The sequence below is a fragment of the Rhyacophila brunnea genome, unplaced genomic scaffold (genome assembly GCF_057557595.1).
Source record: "Rhyacophila brunnea isolate RB1 unplaced genomic scaffold, BYU_Rbru_1.0 scaffold_2, whole genome shotgun sequence".
Classification (NCBI taxonomy): domain Eukaryota; kingdom Metazoa; phylum Arthropoda; class Insecta; order Trichoptera; family Rhyacophilidae; genus Rhyacophila; species Rhyacophila brunnea.
In genome coordinates, this window is record NW_028232859.1 from 46,520,696 (window position 1) to 46,537,329 (window position 16,634).

The window sequence follows — 16,634 nt, forward strand, 5'->3', positions numbered from 1 at the left end:
CCATAAAAACTATTATGTAACTTTCCATAATGTTTTAATACATTGGTAGTATGGTGATCCACACGTGAACAATATTATAACTGCAGAGGTGGTTCAAATGACATGTCAGTGAAATGAATATATTAAGGAATAATTATTAACAAACAAATGAGTAGCAAATGGAGATTGGCTTTGAAATAAATAGAATCTGTCACAAGACAAATTTATCGTAATTATGCAACATCGTATATTTAATTTTTTTAAATCATTAGGTATCGATATTTTCCGATAAGTATGGGTCTATGAGATCGATATAAAGGTTCTTTTAAACGTCAGTTCTGTTCTCCGTTCAGTCGAGGTTTCAGTTGCCAGGTCAGTTCAGAATCGGCCGTGTTATTTACGTATTTTTTATCCACTAAAAATGAATATTATTTTTATAATTACTTTCTAAACATATTGGTTGGTGTAATGAAATTATAATGTTTCAATCAAAATTAGAAAAGTGGTATGAAAAATATGGCAACATAGTAATTTACACATCAATTTAACTGTCAATTTAACTGGCAACTCTAAAAATAGATACGAAAACTCATAGAAAATCCATCCTGTCTCGTCTTTGTTTTGGTTTCAGTCGGCTGCTTCAGTTTTGCATTTACACGTCACACTGACAGCTCAACGGAAACAGAGACTGATTGGTAGCAAAACTGATTATCTAAAAACACCTTAATGAGTAACTGTATTTGAACAAAAGTGAATGTTTTTATATTAATTTATCCTTTATATAATATATTATCATGTCAATAAATGTAAAATCATTAATTCATTTTAATATTTCTTATTTGCATTAATTATTACAGTCTTTTGAATCACTCTACTTGTTGTAGCCAATCGACTAAGCCTAATACCGAAGGAGAGGATAAAATACAAAAAACAAAAAGTTATATAGTGGAATATAGCTGGAAACTTACGGGCGCGTGTTGCTCTGAAGGCGCTTCTTCGTCATCGCTGTTGGAACAATCGGAGGACCAGCACGGCTCCTCTGCGCACGACGTTGTGTGACTGAGTGTGTGTGCATGCGTGTGATGAGGGGTATGTGTGTGTGTGTTGGTGTGCGGGATTTGTCCATTGCTGGTCGGCTGTGGGGCATCACAGCTCAATGTTCGATTTGTCATTCCCACGACTGGTCCGCTACCCGAATCCCAAGAACTGGCTTGTTTAAGTGATCTAAATTATAAAAATATGCGAAATTTGATGAATATACAATTTGTTTTGCTTTCCATTTCATAATCTTCAACATTGTCATTATTAATGTATGGCAACTATAATACATGGAATTCTAATTTTCACTTCCACTAAGGCCTTGTCCACAAGGCGCTTGTCTGAGTGGACACCTCAATGAGGTCACATGTATCTCGAGCGCGCGCGAGTGCTTGTGGACGGCTCAATGAGGTCATATATACCTGGATTGCACGCGGGTCAAAATGCGCCATATGGACAGCGAATGCGGCACTACAAACTGCCTCGTTCGTGCCATACCAGACGTTCATTGCAATTCCTATCCATCAACGCGGTGCAAATTGTCAATGCAATGCAATGCAATGACCGGGCTGAATAATTCAATATTAGAGCATTGTAAGATCTTAATCTTTCCATCCGCATTGGAACCATCTATTTTCCATGCATTTTTAAAAGTAGCTGACAAGTAATAAAAACTTAATGTTTTATACCTTATAAATACTAAGATTTTGCACTTATTTCTTGTATTTAAAATTTTCAAATTACTTAACCTATAAAGTGACAGGGACAAGTAACGGTCGTTATTCGAGATTATTATTTCAAGTGGGTTTCAGTAGCGCCGTGTGCGAAGCATCAGTCATTGGCCAGTTTATGAGTTCCATCAGCAACCAGTTTGTCGGATTTTAATTTCTCCATGAGCGAAAAGCCTTACTGTAAGACTTAATATTCATTTTAGAGATATACATAGATGGCAAGAAATGTGGGGAAAAATAATAATGCCTTATTGATTCATCCGTGTAATATTATTACACAGTTAGGTTTAACGATCATAATATGTAGTTTGTTTACGAAAACTAAAATATTGTACATTACCTGTGATTGTTTTGTTGATTAGGTTGATGATGATAATACTGCTTCACCCTCTCTCCCTTGAGTTCCTCGAGTTGGTCCAACAAAACCCTCTTTATCTGTGCTACCCACGCCTGCCGTGCGGACGCCGTGACTGCGGTGAGGGTGTGCACCTCCGCTCTGCCCTGCAGCCAAACTTCAAAGCGTCGAGGGTCTCCCTTCACTGACTCGGTTAGACCGATTTGGGACATCTGTAAAAGATACACGATATTGATATTCATGAAAAAACTTCATAAATGTATTTTTTGCTTAAAACTCATTTAGTGCTAACACCGCGACTGGCGCGTTTGGAGTACTTGGCCACTAGATATAATTAACGTGTTATTTAAATGTGGTAATTAAAAGTTCAGCAGTGATTGTGTTAACACGTTAATTACGATTAGCTAGTAAAAAAAATTATAAAAGATGTTTTGACATCAGAAATGCTGTTTAGAGGATGACTAATATAAAGCCTGTACCCTTAATGGTTTGGGTTCATTTCCCGGTGAGGTTACAATACATTAAGTTGTGATTGTGATTTTCTCGAAACCTGGGTATATTATGATTGTTTCACTGCACTACTACACTACTGTCATTGGACCTCATGGCAGTTAAAATAATTACTTATGTGAAGACCTAAGGCAGGGGTAGTCAAACCGTGGCGCATAGGATGATTACAAGTGGCGCATTGCATCTTTGCGCCTACTTATTATTTTGAAGTAGGCGCCATAACTGGATCCATCTTCATATTTTCAACACCTGAGTGCTCTCAGTTTAAGTCATACAGCCTTCTTACTCATCAGTTCGTTCCATTTTTTTTGACAGTTGAAAGCAATGACATTTTAATATGGACGAAGCATCTAGAAAATAAAATGACATTCACTTTGTGTCGGGTCTGCCGGATGGCGAAATTCATATTTTAATATCAGTATCCTACGCCCAAATGAACATTCTGCTTGCAAGCGGTTTGGCGACACCGCTGGGTCTGCCCATACAAAATTTCTGACTGTCAGGTTTCGACTCCACCGTTATTATTGTGTTACAAAATGCCAATGTGCCTAGTTAAAAATTGTAAAAAAATCTACAAATCACTCCAAGAAAGATGGGATATCACTTTTCATGTGTTAGTATTATTTATTATTTATAAAATGCCATTTTAAGATATTGATGAATGTTTATTCAATGCAATTGAATGACAGGAACCATTGGACAGTCAGTCGCCTGTGATTCGCTGGGCTCACTTGCGTCTAATCTCCGAGAAGTCGTAAGTAACCAAGAATTTGTTTCTAACGCAATGAGTCATGACACTAATACGCCATTACAATAAAGGTTATATTACTATAAATTCTCAAAGCTTGTATCGCATAATGGAAACGGATACGTCATATGGTCACGTGACATCTACCTATACATCTGTGAATGACTTTCACGCACAATTTCTCGTGCGCGCCTGGTATGAAGTGAGTTGTACATTTAATATGTCATTGGTTGAAAGTCATTTTTATGATTTTGCTAAAGAAGAAAACTGCATGCTCGCATTTGTAAACCCATTTTTACTTAGTGAACAAAATTTAATGCAGATGTCTAGTAAGATGCAAATAGAACTGATTGATTTAAAAACAAATTCATTATTAAAAGTGAAATTAAATTTGTTGAGATTTTTCCAGATCAAAATGCTTCTGACATAAATAATGTCTGGCGTTCATTGCCCTGTGAACATTTCCCAGAGCTAAGAAAATTTGCAAAAAGTTATATACGTCGCTTTGAATCGACATACAGATGTGAACAAGCATTTTCATCCACGAAATTGATTAAAAGCTAAACAAGGTTGTGAATAACTGATTCAAATTTGAAGAATTCTCTGCTGCTCTCAGTAACAAATTTAACACCAAACATTGAAAGATTAGCGAAATCCAAACGCTCATGAGCTCTCAGTGCTCCATCCCGCTCAGAGCTCTCTCTCTCTCATCACACTTAACAACTGTGGTCCAGAGTTATCTTCAAACGACTCTCTGGCAGCTGTAGGCGGGGTCCACGACAGTGATCACCCTCTCGTCCAAGAGATCATTTCTGAATATTGTAGATTGGTGCTCCAATAAAAGTGTGTTTTTTGAACTGGCATAAATTAATTAATTTAATTGCGTGATTGAGTTATTCCTTTTTCTCCCCTAAGCGAAGCAGATCCGATCCCTATTTTCCAACCCCAACTGTGAACGTAAGAAGGTAGAAAAGGTGCTCGAGTTGTATGGCGCATCTGAAAACGTCTGTGAAGAAAATTGGGGCATGGTAAGCAACAGGTTGGCCACCCCTGACCTAAGGCATAGGTTTGTCTTTTGGTTGCAGTAAATTTTTAAATACAATATTTACATAATATAATATTTAATTGACATAATTTTATAACGATCAGGACCAGTTTTGTTCACTTTAATAGTACATTTTATAGTTTAAAAACATCGGTTGAAAATGTCCTATGCGAATGGACGAAATCGGTACTGATTATTTTTAAATTATGCAATTATGCATTAAGTATTATACTCATGGCCCCCACAAGGGGGGTCTGACAGGGCTCTAGCCTAGGGGCCAGGGCTCAGAGGGGGCCCGGCGTGATGGGTCAATCGGATATGTGAGATAAACACACATCACAAATAATGCTCTAATAAATAGTAAAAAACGTCGCTTGCGGCGCTATTTCACGAGGGGGTTATTATCATTTATAAAATGTGGTTGTAGGATACACTTTTTGATTGTTTTGTGTTGATACTCGACAATTCCATAATTCAAGTAGGTAGATGTATTAAAACTATAAAAAGTCACTAAAAATAAACTGAAGGCCCTTACTTTTACCTCTAACAATTTTGAAACCGCTAATGTTGTGCATCACACATGGTATTAAACTTAGCGATAGGTAGGGGGGCCCGCTTTAGGATGTGGGGGCCATGATTATACTATATTGTGATTTATTTTAATTATTTTTTTTAACTGAGAAAATTAACAGTGAACACTATTAATTTAAATGTCACTTTATTCTTCTCATGTTCACTCATTGACATAGCATGTGAAAAGGGTCTTCGTAAATGACTCTGCTCATAGACGTCCACTCAACTATACTATGAGCAGTGTCCTTGAATTAATACTAGACAGTAGTAAAATGTAAATTATTTTACACTTATTCACCTGCAGATAATGTTTGAAATGATATGTAGCCTTATTGTGGCTGGTTTTAGATGCTGCAGGTTTGCAGAACAGCATTGCCTTTTGGTAGAGGAAAACGTGTCGTTGCCGAGCTCGTAACCGGAGTCGCATATCTCCCTTGCTATCCGTCACTACGGAGAACGAACCTTGCATTAAAAGTTCACCCTGTTGGCTCAAGTCCACCTGAAAAAATATTAAAGGGAAATAAGCAATATTGAAAATACCTAGAGCTAGCTATATTGTAGATAAAAATATATTAAGTTTCATCTCGAATCCATGTGTTTCACATTACTTTTTAATATTACAGCGCCTGTACACGTGCATGGATTTATTTGCAGCAATAGTATTTTAAACTATAGTGACAATAACTGTTTACACATAAAAGTGCTGACTGTCTCTCCAATCTCATTCTTCAAAAGTAAGCGAGACACGATGTTGTCATTTTATAGTACTATTTGACAGGTCGTAAAAATCGGTTAACCTCAAGATGAGTCTTTACGCGGTGTAGTTCATTTATTTGCCGGCAGGTTCGCCACTATCGTTCTAGTGCGCAGGCGCAGATCGAAAAAATCCCAACTATCACATGAAAATTTAGAAGCTTCCGAACTTTTTTGATTCATGCATGCAATCTTGCAACTGCACGACAATACGAGTTAACACATACATTTTCTTGTTATGGTCACGATAATACGTACTGTCAGCAGTAAATCCATGCACATGTAAACGGGGTATAATACTGTTTGGCATTCTTCGTAAATTTAATGTTAATTTTATTAGGTTTTATATTAAATACGCATAGAATGATTGATGTATGTTTTGAAAATAAACATGACATTGACAAGAAGACGTGAGTTAATTCTATGACGGTACTCTCTGGAATATAATTGTGGGATTATTGACAATACTGCGGAAATCATAGTTTTTATTTTTTAAATTTTAACGCAAAGGTTTTTTTAACATTTCAGTTCAACCATATTCCTTGTGTACTGCCAAGTGGTAAAGTAACTAGTAGGTTTTGCTCATTTTAAAAAATTAAATTTCGTGGTGCTATATCATAGGAAATTTTACTTTAATGTCTGTTAAATAGGCAGACTCTTTATCATTTAGCAATAATGTTTCCCAGAATGTGCCACAATGAAGGTATTCTTCAACGGCTTTGACTCTTGACCACAATAGAAATGCATAAAGTTGTGTGTTGCTACAATATTATTTTGACTTACGTGTTATACATAATATATACAGTCGAACTCGGTTATTACGATCACGGATATAGCGAGATCTCGGATGTAACGAGGAAACATTCGTTGACATTTTAGTTTATGATTTTCTCCATACATTTATTCACTTTTATAATGAGCTACTTATCGGGTATACCGAGCTAAAAATCGTCAAAAATTTTCTTAAAACTGTTAATGTGTCGATCATTTAAAAACATTTCGACCCTAAGTAATAAAATTCGACTGGACAGGATGCCGCCAGGATCGGATTATGTTTATGACACTAGTTAAGTGTCTAAGTACCTACTGTTACCAGACAAAAAAGAAAATAACCCGGCACGACAGTTTCAAATTCCAAATCCGCAATTTAATCAAAGTCAGGAGGACCCCGACCGAAAGTTTGGTTCTTCTGCCGTGCGGGATAGTGTCCCGGCTCGACCGATAACTTCTAAGAAAAGCCTCTCCGGCCGATGCGCGCCCAAAAATTTACAGTAAGCTGTGACAAACAACCCGCCCGCACCCCTGGGATATCGAGTACCCCTCGCCGTTAATTTTTTTTCGATATTTTTTGAAAGTCAGGGTCAGTTCCGATCTGGCAGTGAAGCTGGCAAAAACATTCCCCCGCCGTCCTCGGAGGGGCGGATACCTTTAACACGTGTTTCAGTTAGGATCCTCGCGTTAAAAATAATCGATCAAAAGTTATCATATCTTAGAAAAATCGACACCCCTTATCGTTGTCGTGTGAATAATAATCCATATAGTTGCCATCAAAGCAAACCAGTGTTCGTGTGCGGGATGACAATAATAAATCGATCCCAAATGTAACGCTAGTGTTGTGTTAATGTAAGACCCTCGTTTTAGCCTATATTGTAAAATTATCAATGTTAGCCCATGTTTTAACTTAAATAAATTGTTGTCCTGCGCAGGATTTTAAATCTAGAATCGGTGTTATAATTTATCCTGTTTGTCCCGACGTCACACTTACTCTGCAGCCCGAATTGATACCGGATCGGGACATCTACCTCGAAGACATGTGAGTTCGTCTTCCACCCCCGGTATTATACTGTCGCCCATGCGTGAGGCGAACGAAGTCAATGCGACTTCGGGAACCACGGCCCTGAGAAACCCAAGTGTGTGACGTCAAACCCATAGTTTTGTGAATTTTAAAAATAAAAATAAATTCTCTGGCGCCCTATTAAAAAAAAAACCCTAAACAAAAATATATTTCGCCCACGCTACCGTTAAAACAAAGTGAAAATTACGAGACAAACCCAGTAAGAACGAATTCGCGCGTAAACCTAACACGATAAAAATCAAAACCAGGGGTGTTCAACCTCATACGCAGTGTTTAAAAAAAAAATAAACGCAAGCCTTCAAAAGTTAAAACGATGTTAACGACCATGAAAAGAAATCGAGTGCAACGAAACCCGAAAATGCCATGAACGTGGGTTCTCACAGAACGGACGTTCCTACGATGCTGCAGCCACCCCCCGTCTACTAGCATCTGCCGGGGACCACCGACGCTGGAGGTCCTGGAAAAGTCCAGGGTACAACTTCCCAGTTTAGGCCGCCCCCCCCCCCTGCTCTACGACCCCTAGCACGAGAACTCAGCTCTGTCTTCGCATCCCTGCGTCAATCTTGCGACGGAGTCGCCACACCCCAGCACACGTCCAAATTGCACCTCCCGCCGAACGACACCTGATCTCCGCAACCCTCCGCCTACCCCTGAATAGGCAACCCAACCCTGACTGCTGCAGCAGCCGAAAGAAGCCTATGACGTGACGACACCCTACCAGATCCGGCTACCCTCCAGAATCGTTGGCACTTGCCGAGAAAAATCTCGCAAGACGAAATGGCGTCTCCGACGGCACGAGACTCATAATCCATTGAGCATCCCGCTCGCGGATCGAACAAACGACCTAATGAAAACCTATCAATGTATTACCAACGCAAACCCGCCTAACTCGCGCGCTGTATTAGAAAAATTTTCTTTGCCCTATAACCACATTCCATTCGCTTTACATGATCGCTGATATAAAATTTGAAACAAATTGGAGTAGGGAGGCTTGTTACCAGACAAAAAAGAAAATAACCCGGCACGACAGTTTCAAATTCCAAATCCGCAATTTAATCAAAGTCAGGAGGACCCCGACCGAAAGTTTGGTTCTTCTGCCGTGCGGGATAGTGTCCCGGCTCGACCGATAACTTCTAAGAAAAGCCTCTCCAGCCGATGCGCGCCCAAAAATTTACAGTAAGCTGTGACAAACAACCCGCCCGCACCCCTGGGATATCGAGTACCCCTCGCCGTTAATTTTTTTTCGATATTTTTTGAAAGTCAGGGTCAGTTCCGATCTGGCAGTGAAGCTGGCAAAAACATTCCCCCGCCGTCCTCGGAGGGGCGGATACCTTTAACACGTGTTTCAGTTAGGATCCTCGCGTTAAAAATAATCGATCAAAAGTTATCATATCTTAGAAAAATCGACACCCCTTATCGTTGTCGTGTGAATAATAATCCATATAGTTGCCATCAAAGCAAACCAGTGTTCGTGTGCGGGATGACAATAATAAATCGATCCCAAATGTAACGCTAGTGTTGTGTTAATGTAAGACCCTCGTTTTAGCCTATATTGTAAAATTATCAATGTTAGCCCATGTTTTAACTTAAATAAATTGTTGTCCTGCGCAGGATTTTAAATCTAGAATCGGTGTTATAATTTATCCTGTTTGTCCCGACGTCACACTTACTCTGCAGCCCGAATTGATACCGGATCGGGACATCTACCTCGAAGACATGTGAGTTCGTCTTCCACCCCCGGTATTACTACCCAATTGGTGTTTTCGCCGACAATATTGAAAAAGTATATGGTTGAAATTGTTGTAAAAAATCCAAGGTTTGTGAAGTCAGTAGGTACCTACCAGCGTTCATTACAATAAAAAACTTCTTTTGTAGTTTATGAATGCCATGCTTGGTTCGGGGAAAAATTCTAATTGTGTATTTTTGTTTGAATTGCGACTTTTTGTGTTATGTGACCGCTCATTTAAAAATACCTATTCTCTGATATAACGAGTAACGCTTATAACGAGCAAATTCAGTTGGTCCCATCTTCTTCGTAATAACCAAGTTTGACTGTATATATATATATTTCTTCATATTCCGGTGATAATCAATGTCTTACCGGAAAGCCTGTGATGGCAATTTGGTGCATGGAGTCATTTACACATTTGAGGACGACCAGCATGCAATCCAATGCTTCTTGTAGACCCTTGCTGATGGAACCACTTTCGCTGTATCTCAGCAAGTCCTAATTAAACAAAACATTAATAATTACAATTAAAAAATTATCAAATAATACATAATTCATAAAATATGTTTATCACTCGATATTCATCATTTATAAAAATAGCTTTACGACATGCATTTCGCTCACATGGTGAGCTTTATCAAGTATGCTAAAAAGCTTGTATGATACAGTTCACCATGTGAGTGAAGCACAGGATTTAACAATTTTATAAATGGTGAAAAGCTTCTTAATTATCATGAATTTACTCCTGAATTTCTTCAAAAGGTAAATAGTTTAGTGAAAGATTTGTACCTTTAGTAAGAGTTGATATTTTGTAATTCTTTGCACAGGTTTTAATAAATATGCCGCCAGTGGTAGTTTATGTCCTAGTTTAATTTGACAGGCTTGAAGGAAGAGGTGTGTGTCAACAAGGGCGGCTCGTAGTCTTTCGGAGCGTGGAATGTTTTGGCAATAATAGCTGTACAGCCGGAAGAACGTTTCTCTCTGAAAAACAATATTTATTTTGTTTATATTAAAGAGATTTATGTAGAACAAGATGAAAAATGACTGAATGATAAAACATTGAGGGGATCGGAAGTAAACGACAATTTTGAGAAATTGAAATATTTTTACATAAATCATTGTTCAACAAAAATATTTGCATTCTTTTGATATTCAACATAAATAACATCATTTATTCCCAAGCCCCACAAATTACAATATTAATGTATGAATCCACAATGAGATGATAATTTTGTGTCATGAATAAAAATCTCATTGTGAATAGATTAGCATTTCTTTATGACAATTTGATAATATTCATGGTGAAGGACACGGTAATACAATAAAACACCCTCGATTTAGAAATGAAACAATGGGTTGTGGGTTTAAATCCCACATTTGGTAAATTTCACATGTTGTTTTCTTAAATACAGCAAAAAATAAATAAGTTGACTACTATTCTTGGTTAAAAAACAAAAATATCAATAGGTATACTTAATCACCACAATATTATTTTATAAAATTTTATTTATATGCTTACCTTTTGTACAAAACACAATGCTACGAGTTCAGTGGTTGATATACAGTTTTCCAGGTCTTTGAGAAAAATATCAGAGTGAAATGTGAAGAGCTCATGAAGGTTTCCAAAGAGGACGTCAGCCTTGCCAACCAGTCCCGGGGGTATTAAAGCTAAGTTGTCTGGATTGTCTATTTCTTCCTTGTAGCCCTGGTAATCAAAAATATTGACAACGTTAAATTTGATATTTAACTTTGAAACCAGCATAATAATATCGTCACCTCATTACTACTACAAGATAACTTGATTTTCACTATTTTTGAGATAGCTATGAGGGGCGTACTGACTGAGCGAGCAGCCTCGGGCATTTGCTTTGCGAAAATCGCTGTGCATTTTCACAAAGAAAAATTTGCGCATCAGAGGCAGCTCGCAACAAAATTAACGTCACGCGAGGCAGCCGCGCGCAGCACCTTTGAGCATCAAAAAACCGAGAACGATTGGATCGGTTGTGGCAATGCTCGGGCGAGGCGGCACGTGCATTTGTCTCGGGAGAGTCGCGTACCGACTGACTGACTGAGCATTTTGCCTCGCAAGGCTTTTACGTATATTTTCTATGGCGAAACTGCCTCGCGACCACGGAGGTTGCTCGCTCAGTCAGTACGCACCTATCGAATATAATTCTACATTTCCTTCTTTACAAAATGATAAAACTAGGTAAGTCAGAAGTTAATGGAAACTGTATTAATTTTGTGTTAAATATTAGATAACTTTAAAACCATAAATGCATTAAATAAATAAAATAATATACCTACAATATATTTTCATACCAAATCAGAGTTATCTAGTTGTAGTATTTAGGTGATTTAGGTATATGGAAAATTGTTAATGTTGTATGGATGTGGAGAAGAATCAAGATGTACAACGTAAAAAGTTCTCATGCGGAAATATAGAGACACGACAAAAGCGAGAAATGAGACGCCATTATTGTTAGATACACAAAAACTTTCTAGAGACGGTCAGTCATACCTTTAATTTTACAAATAGGGCTCATTGACTAAATAAAAAGTAAACTATTAAATTGACAATGATGCAAAATTCATTTTTAATTTCAGACTATTCGCGGATTGCTTCGGACGGAATTTAAGATTAGTTTAAATTTATTTATTTTATGTAAAATTTATGCACGTACGTGGATTTATGTGACACTCGTGAAATTTGCGCTTGATTAATTTTGTCAATTAGAGATCAAAGAATTCGATTGAGAATGGGGATAAAGAGTTAACAAAATTGCAGTTCAGAAAATTAATAAAAAGTGCAATAAACAGTATATCCACAAACAAAAGCGGTCAATTACCGGTGGAAAAGAGAACTAGTAAAGTGCATAAAACTGTGTAACATGTAAATTTTATTTTATGAATAATTTTAATGTGTTTTTCACAATTTCACATTTTCAAAAATGTTTTTTTATGCAAATACCAATGGGATGGAGGGGGGGGGTTTGTAATAGGATACTTGGCTATTATAAGAAGTCGGGAACCTATATTATAGGGGGAACACTGGATGTGAGTTTGAAATAAAACAAAGTTAAATGAAAATATATTACAGAATCATCGGACATGGCACTGATAGTGTCCGTCCACTCTTTCAGTTTTCTATCATAGTTTTCATACAACGTCTCCATGCAATCATACATCAAATCAATGTTTTTCCTATCCTTTGGGCGCTTTCGTATAAATCGCATTATCGTAGAGTAAGTTTGTTTCGCACCACTCTTCGGCGGCGGCGGCGAGTTGCTCGGTAGAACGTTGCCTTTCTTGCGCATGTTAGGTAGCGTGCTGTACAATCTTTCCGAACAATGACACGCAGCTATTTTCGGATCGCGTCGACCACTTGTCGCAAAGTTATCTTGAATATTTGATAGATTGTACTTGGAGCTTGATTTAACCCACTGCTTTTTAAACGACATTGTCGAACGCAGGCTTTTGACGTATTCTTTTGTATTCTTAGGAGATCTATTATTTCTTTTGCATTTCATATTAGGTAGAGTAGTGTAGTGGTTTTGATGATTAGTGACGGTGTGATTCCATCTGTTCATTTTATCAGTATAGTCTCTTAAAACTGAGGAGCGGATATCTTCAGATTCTTGATACTTCATAAGGTTTTGATAATAATCATCATTTGGATGAGAGTAAAAATCGTCTGATAAAAATTTATTCTTCAGATTAGGCAGTGATGCGTAAATTGAATTTCCCATTGTATTAGAATGAGAATAGATTGGATTCTTCATACGTCCACCAAGCTTAAAAGTCGGCGTCTCTTTGACAGGCGTCACTGATGACAAACTAGAGTTTGAACTAGTTGAAGAGGATTTCAAAATATTGTCATTTTGTGAACATTTTTTATCAATTAACGGAACACTATAATCGGTAATCGGTGCACCATAAACAATATTATCATTAAAATATTTAGACTCCTTTGAAACTGAACCACACTTTGAAATATCTGATTCTGCATATTTCATTGGACACGCAATGCTAGCAATATTCTTTAATTTAGTTTTGAATTTGCAGCATTTACTCTTGACTGCACCATAATCGAATAGTTTCACTTGGTTAGCGTAGTCGCTGAACAATGTTGAATCGGAACAGGTGCGAGACAACTTCATTTTATCACAAGAGTCTTCTGTGCACGGGATAAACTTGTCATTCTTGCGTTGACTGTTCTGTTGATACATCCAAGACTGCGATGATCCTATACTGAGATCATTCGATGTTTGCTGAAGGCTGTATTTTCCGTATTTCATCATTTGCAATTTAAAACATGGGGTGTGCTTTCATTCTGCGATGTCACGAGATAGACTAGCAAGTTATGAATTTATCTCTTTCCATTTGCCTCTATGGTCATGCTCTGAAGATGTTCCACTCTGTTAATTAAATTAATTGCTGGATATCTGTGTTGCAGTTTTAATACAAATATGATGAACATTATATTATGAGATGCATGGCGTATCCTATTGTAATATAAAATAAATAGACTATTTAGTACCAAAGTTGATTTTAAAAATGAAGGTGATAAAATTAGCGCACTATTCTATATTATTATAAGGCTCAAAAATTTTTTTCAAGCTGCTAAATCAAAAGAGATGTCCAGTAAAACAAGTAGGTAGTAATTATTCTTTCATACTTTTAATATTGCGGATATTTTTCAAACCTATGTGTCTGCCCAAAGGATGTATATTTGTCATTCCTCTATTCTTTTCCATTGCACTCAATATACAATTAAAATGTACAAGACTAAATGGAAAAAAAGGCAATTGAATGTTTGTTTACCTTCAAAATGGTTCCAAGTTCTTGAACGTACGCTTGTTCCGTTTGTAATAGTTCACGGACCACGTGCCCACGTTTTGCTTTGCGCGCTTCACTGTCTTCTGTTGATGTCGTAGAACTTTCAGAACTGGCTGATGTCTCCATCTATGGACAAAAATATAAATATTTAAAGTTTAGAATTTTTAATTAAATACATAGGTTCTGGATACACAGTTTATCAGTGGATGATTGGGTAGGTACCTACCCATTATATTTATGGTTGGTCTATTTGATACAATATTTGTGTTATGAATCTGTTTAAAGTTTGTAAGTTTGTAAATTTAAAAAGTGATTAGTAATATGTAGGTATGTATCATTTTCAAATACGCCTACTTGACATCAAAATAATTTGGTTTCGAATTTCACCAATAAGTAGGTACCTAAGTATATTATTTAAAAAAAAATGCGAAATCTGCAATGATAAATGAGAAAATAGAAAAAATGGTGGTAAATATGTTTAAATTTTGACGGCCATAAGAAAAATATAACTATATAAAACTGAAAAGTAATAATTAAGACAACTAATAGGTAATCTAGATAATATAAAATATGGCCATAAATAATATTAAATATAGGTACCATGTCAAAATGTGTTATGCTTCACAACTAAATAATGCATAAATTATTATTATGTTGATATCATTTTCATGATATCAACATAATAATAATAAATTGGAAAAATATCCTTTTACATTTTGACAGCAAGGATGCAGTTTTGAGGTTATGTATTTGGCAGTTGCATCGAAGTTGCACAATGTCTTTTTAAAAAAGCAAAACTCTGACCTTTTTCTCAGACCTGGGGAACATTTTAAATATCCGATGTCCGCTTTTGTAAACCGCGTAAATTGGATCGTTCATTTTCATGTGTCACGAAAATACTATAACTAAATAATAAAATAATGACTATTAGGTACGTGGATAGCTGAGATATTTTCGTAAAGGATATTTTCTATAAACTCAAAGAAACTTCAATAAATTCCTTGGCATGGGGCATTTGAGTCGGGGGAATACAGGCAACGCAAGTTCCTTTACAAAAGACAGCTGTTTCTTACAATAAAAACAGCTATAGGTAAGTACTTACAGAAAAATATTCAGTGATGTCCCCTGAAATAATCATTAACCGGGTCGCTATTTTTATTGCTATTTTTAATGTACCTACCTAGAGGTTCAGAAAATATTAGTCTCAAATCTCGAGAAATTAGAGAATTCGAAAAATTGTTACTTGGCAAAAATAAATAGAAGAAAGCTGCCAATTATATTGGGAAAAAATCTCTTGACTTTTGATTCTGTATGAATATCTATTGTGAATTTCCCGATGAAATTTTGTTTTGGCATGGAGAGTTCTCAAAAAAACAAATATTCTAGAATTCGAGAGTTCTCGAATTCTAGAGTATTTCAAAAAAGTCTAGAAATCACAAGCTCTAAATGTACCTACCTACCTACTTACACGTGAATTATTACATACAAATAAGCAGTTTCAAAAACAGTTTTGAGAAAGATATGTTCCAAATGACCATTAAGACATATTATGTACCTACCTCGTTACCTACTACAAATGAAACGTTCAAACTAACTATGATGAATATATAAATACGTAGGTAAAATTATTAACAACCGGTACGTCGTAAGGTAGCTGATTCATAACAACCCAGTCTACGACCAGGTGCGCACCCCTAGGGGACATCACTGAAAATAAAATTATTATAGGTGACTCGCGTGCCATTAAACCGAAATGGTGCTCACGTTGAATAAACACGAGCTATATAATAAATTTTCCCCACAAATAGTGCAAAAGCTACTTTTATTTCGTTATCGTCATTATTAATACTACCAAACTTTTACAACGCAGTATAATTATTGCCAAAGCCTTTTCAATTTTAATAAGTACCTACCTACTATTTAAATTTGTTCTAAAATAAAAGCAGTTTATTGAGGTGATGAGAATAATTAAAGTAACTTGATATTAATTTGTACTTCCCTAAGTAAAAAACGAAGTGTGAGCAGTTTTTACATCACCTACAACAGTCCTACATATTATTTATACGTGAAAAGGGATTCAAACATTTGCCTGTTTGTATGAAATGTTATGCTATCATTGGATTACAATAAAATTGTGTATCTAAATAGTACTCATGTGTAGTAGGTATAAATATAATATTAAACTGTTACTATTTTCATAGCAACGTATATAATATTAATACTATCGACCGAAGGCACTTGATGGAATTTGAATTCTAATGGTTTTAAGTTTTGAACTATTCCATTTGAGTCGATTTTTGCGACACGGGTTTCGCCTTTCGGCATCATCACGCACTATGTGCACTCTCACCAAAAGGTAAATACACACTAGCAATGAATACAATTAATTCTAACTTACCTATATAACAAATTAATACAATAAAGAAGGTAAAAACTTTATCATCTACCTATTAAGTCAAGGATCACAATAAAAATAAAA

General features: G+C 36.4%; 1 protein-coding gene across 8 annotated transcripts in view; it reads right to left on the reverse strand.

The window, feature by feature from the left end:
• Window positions 1-16,634, reverse strand: part of LOC147072415 (guanine nucleotide exchange factor DBS-like) — a 195,122-nt gene that overhangs the window by 5,958 nt on the left and 172,530 nt on the right. For all 8 annotated transcript variants that reach the window (XR_015070703.1, XR_015070704.1, XM_085947611.1 and 5 more), the window contains exons 12-18: window positions 14,141-14,281; window positions 10,836-11,021; window positions 10,106-10,297; window positions 9,689-9,814; window positions 5,278-5,478; window positions 2,089-2,315; window positions 948-1,203 (exon numbers count right to left, since the gene is read on the reverse strand). Coding sequence is in view for 6 of the 8 variants with exons in the window: in XM_085947611.1 (XP_085803737.1) it covers window positions 948-1,203; window positions 2,089-2,315; window positions 5,278-5,478; window positions 9,689-9,814; window positions 10,106-10,297; window positions 10,836-11,021; window positions 14,141-14,281 (1,329 nt within the window). In the remaining 2 variants the exon portion in view is untranslated. The remainder of the gene's footprint in view (window positions 1-947; window positions 1,204-2,088; window positions 2,316-5,277; window positions 5,479-9,688; window positions 9,815-10,105; window positions 10,298-10,835; window positions 11,022-14,140; window positions 14,282-16,634) is intronic.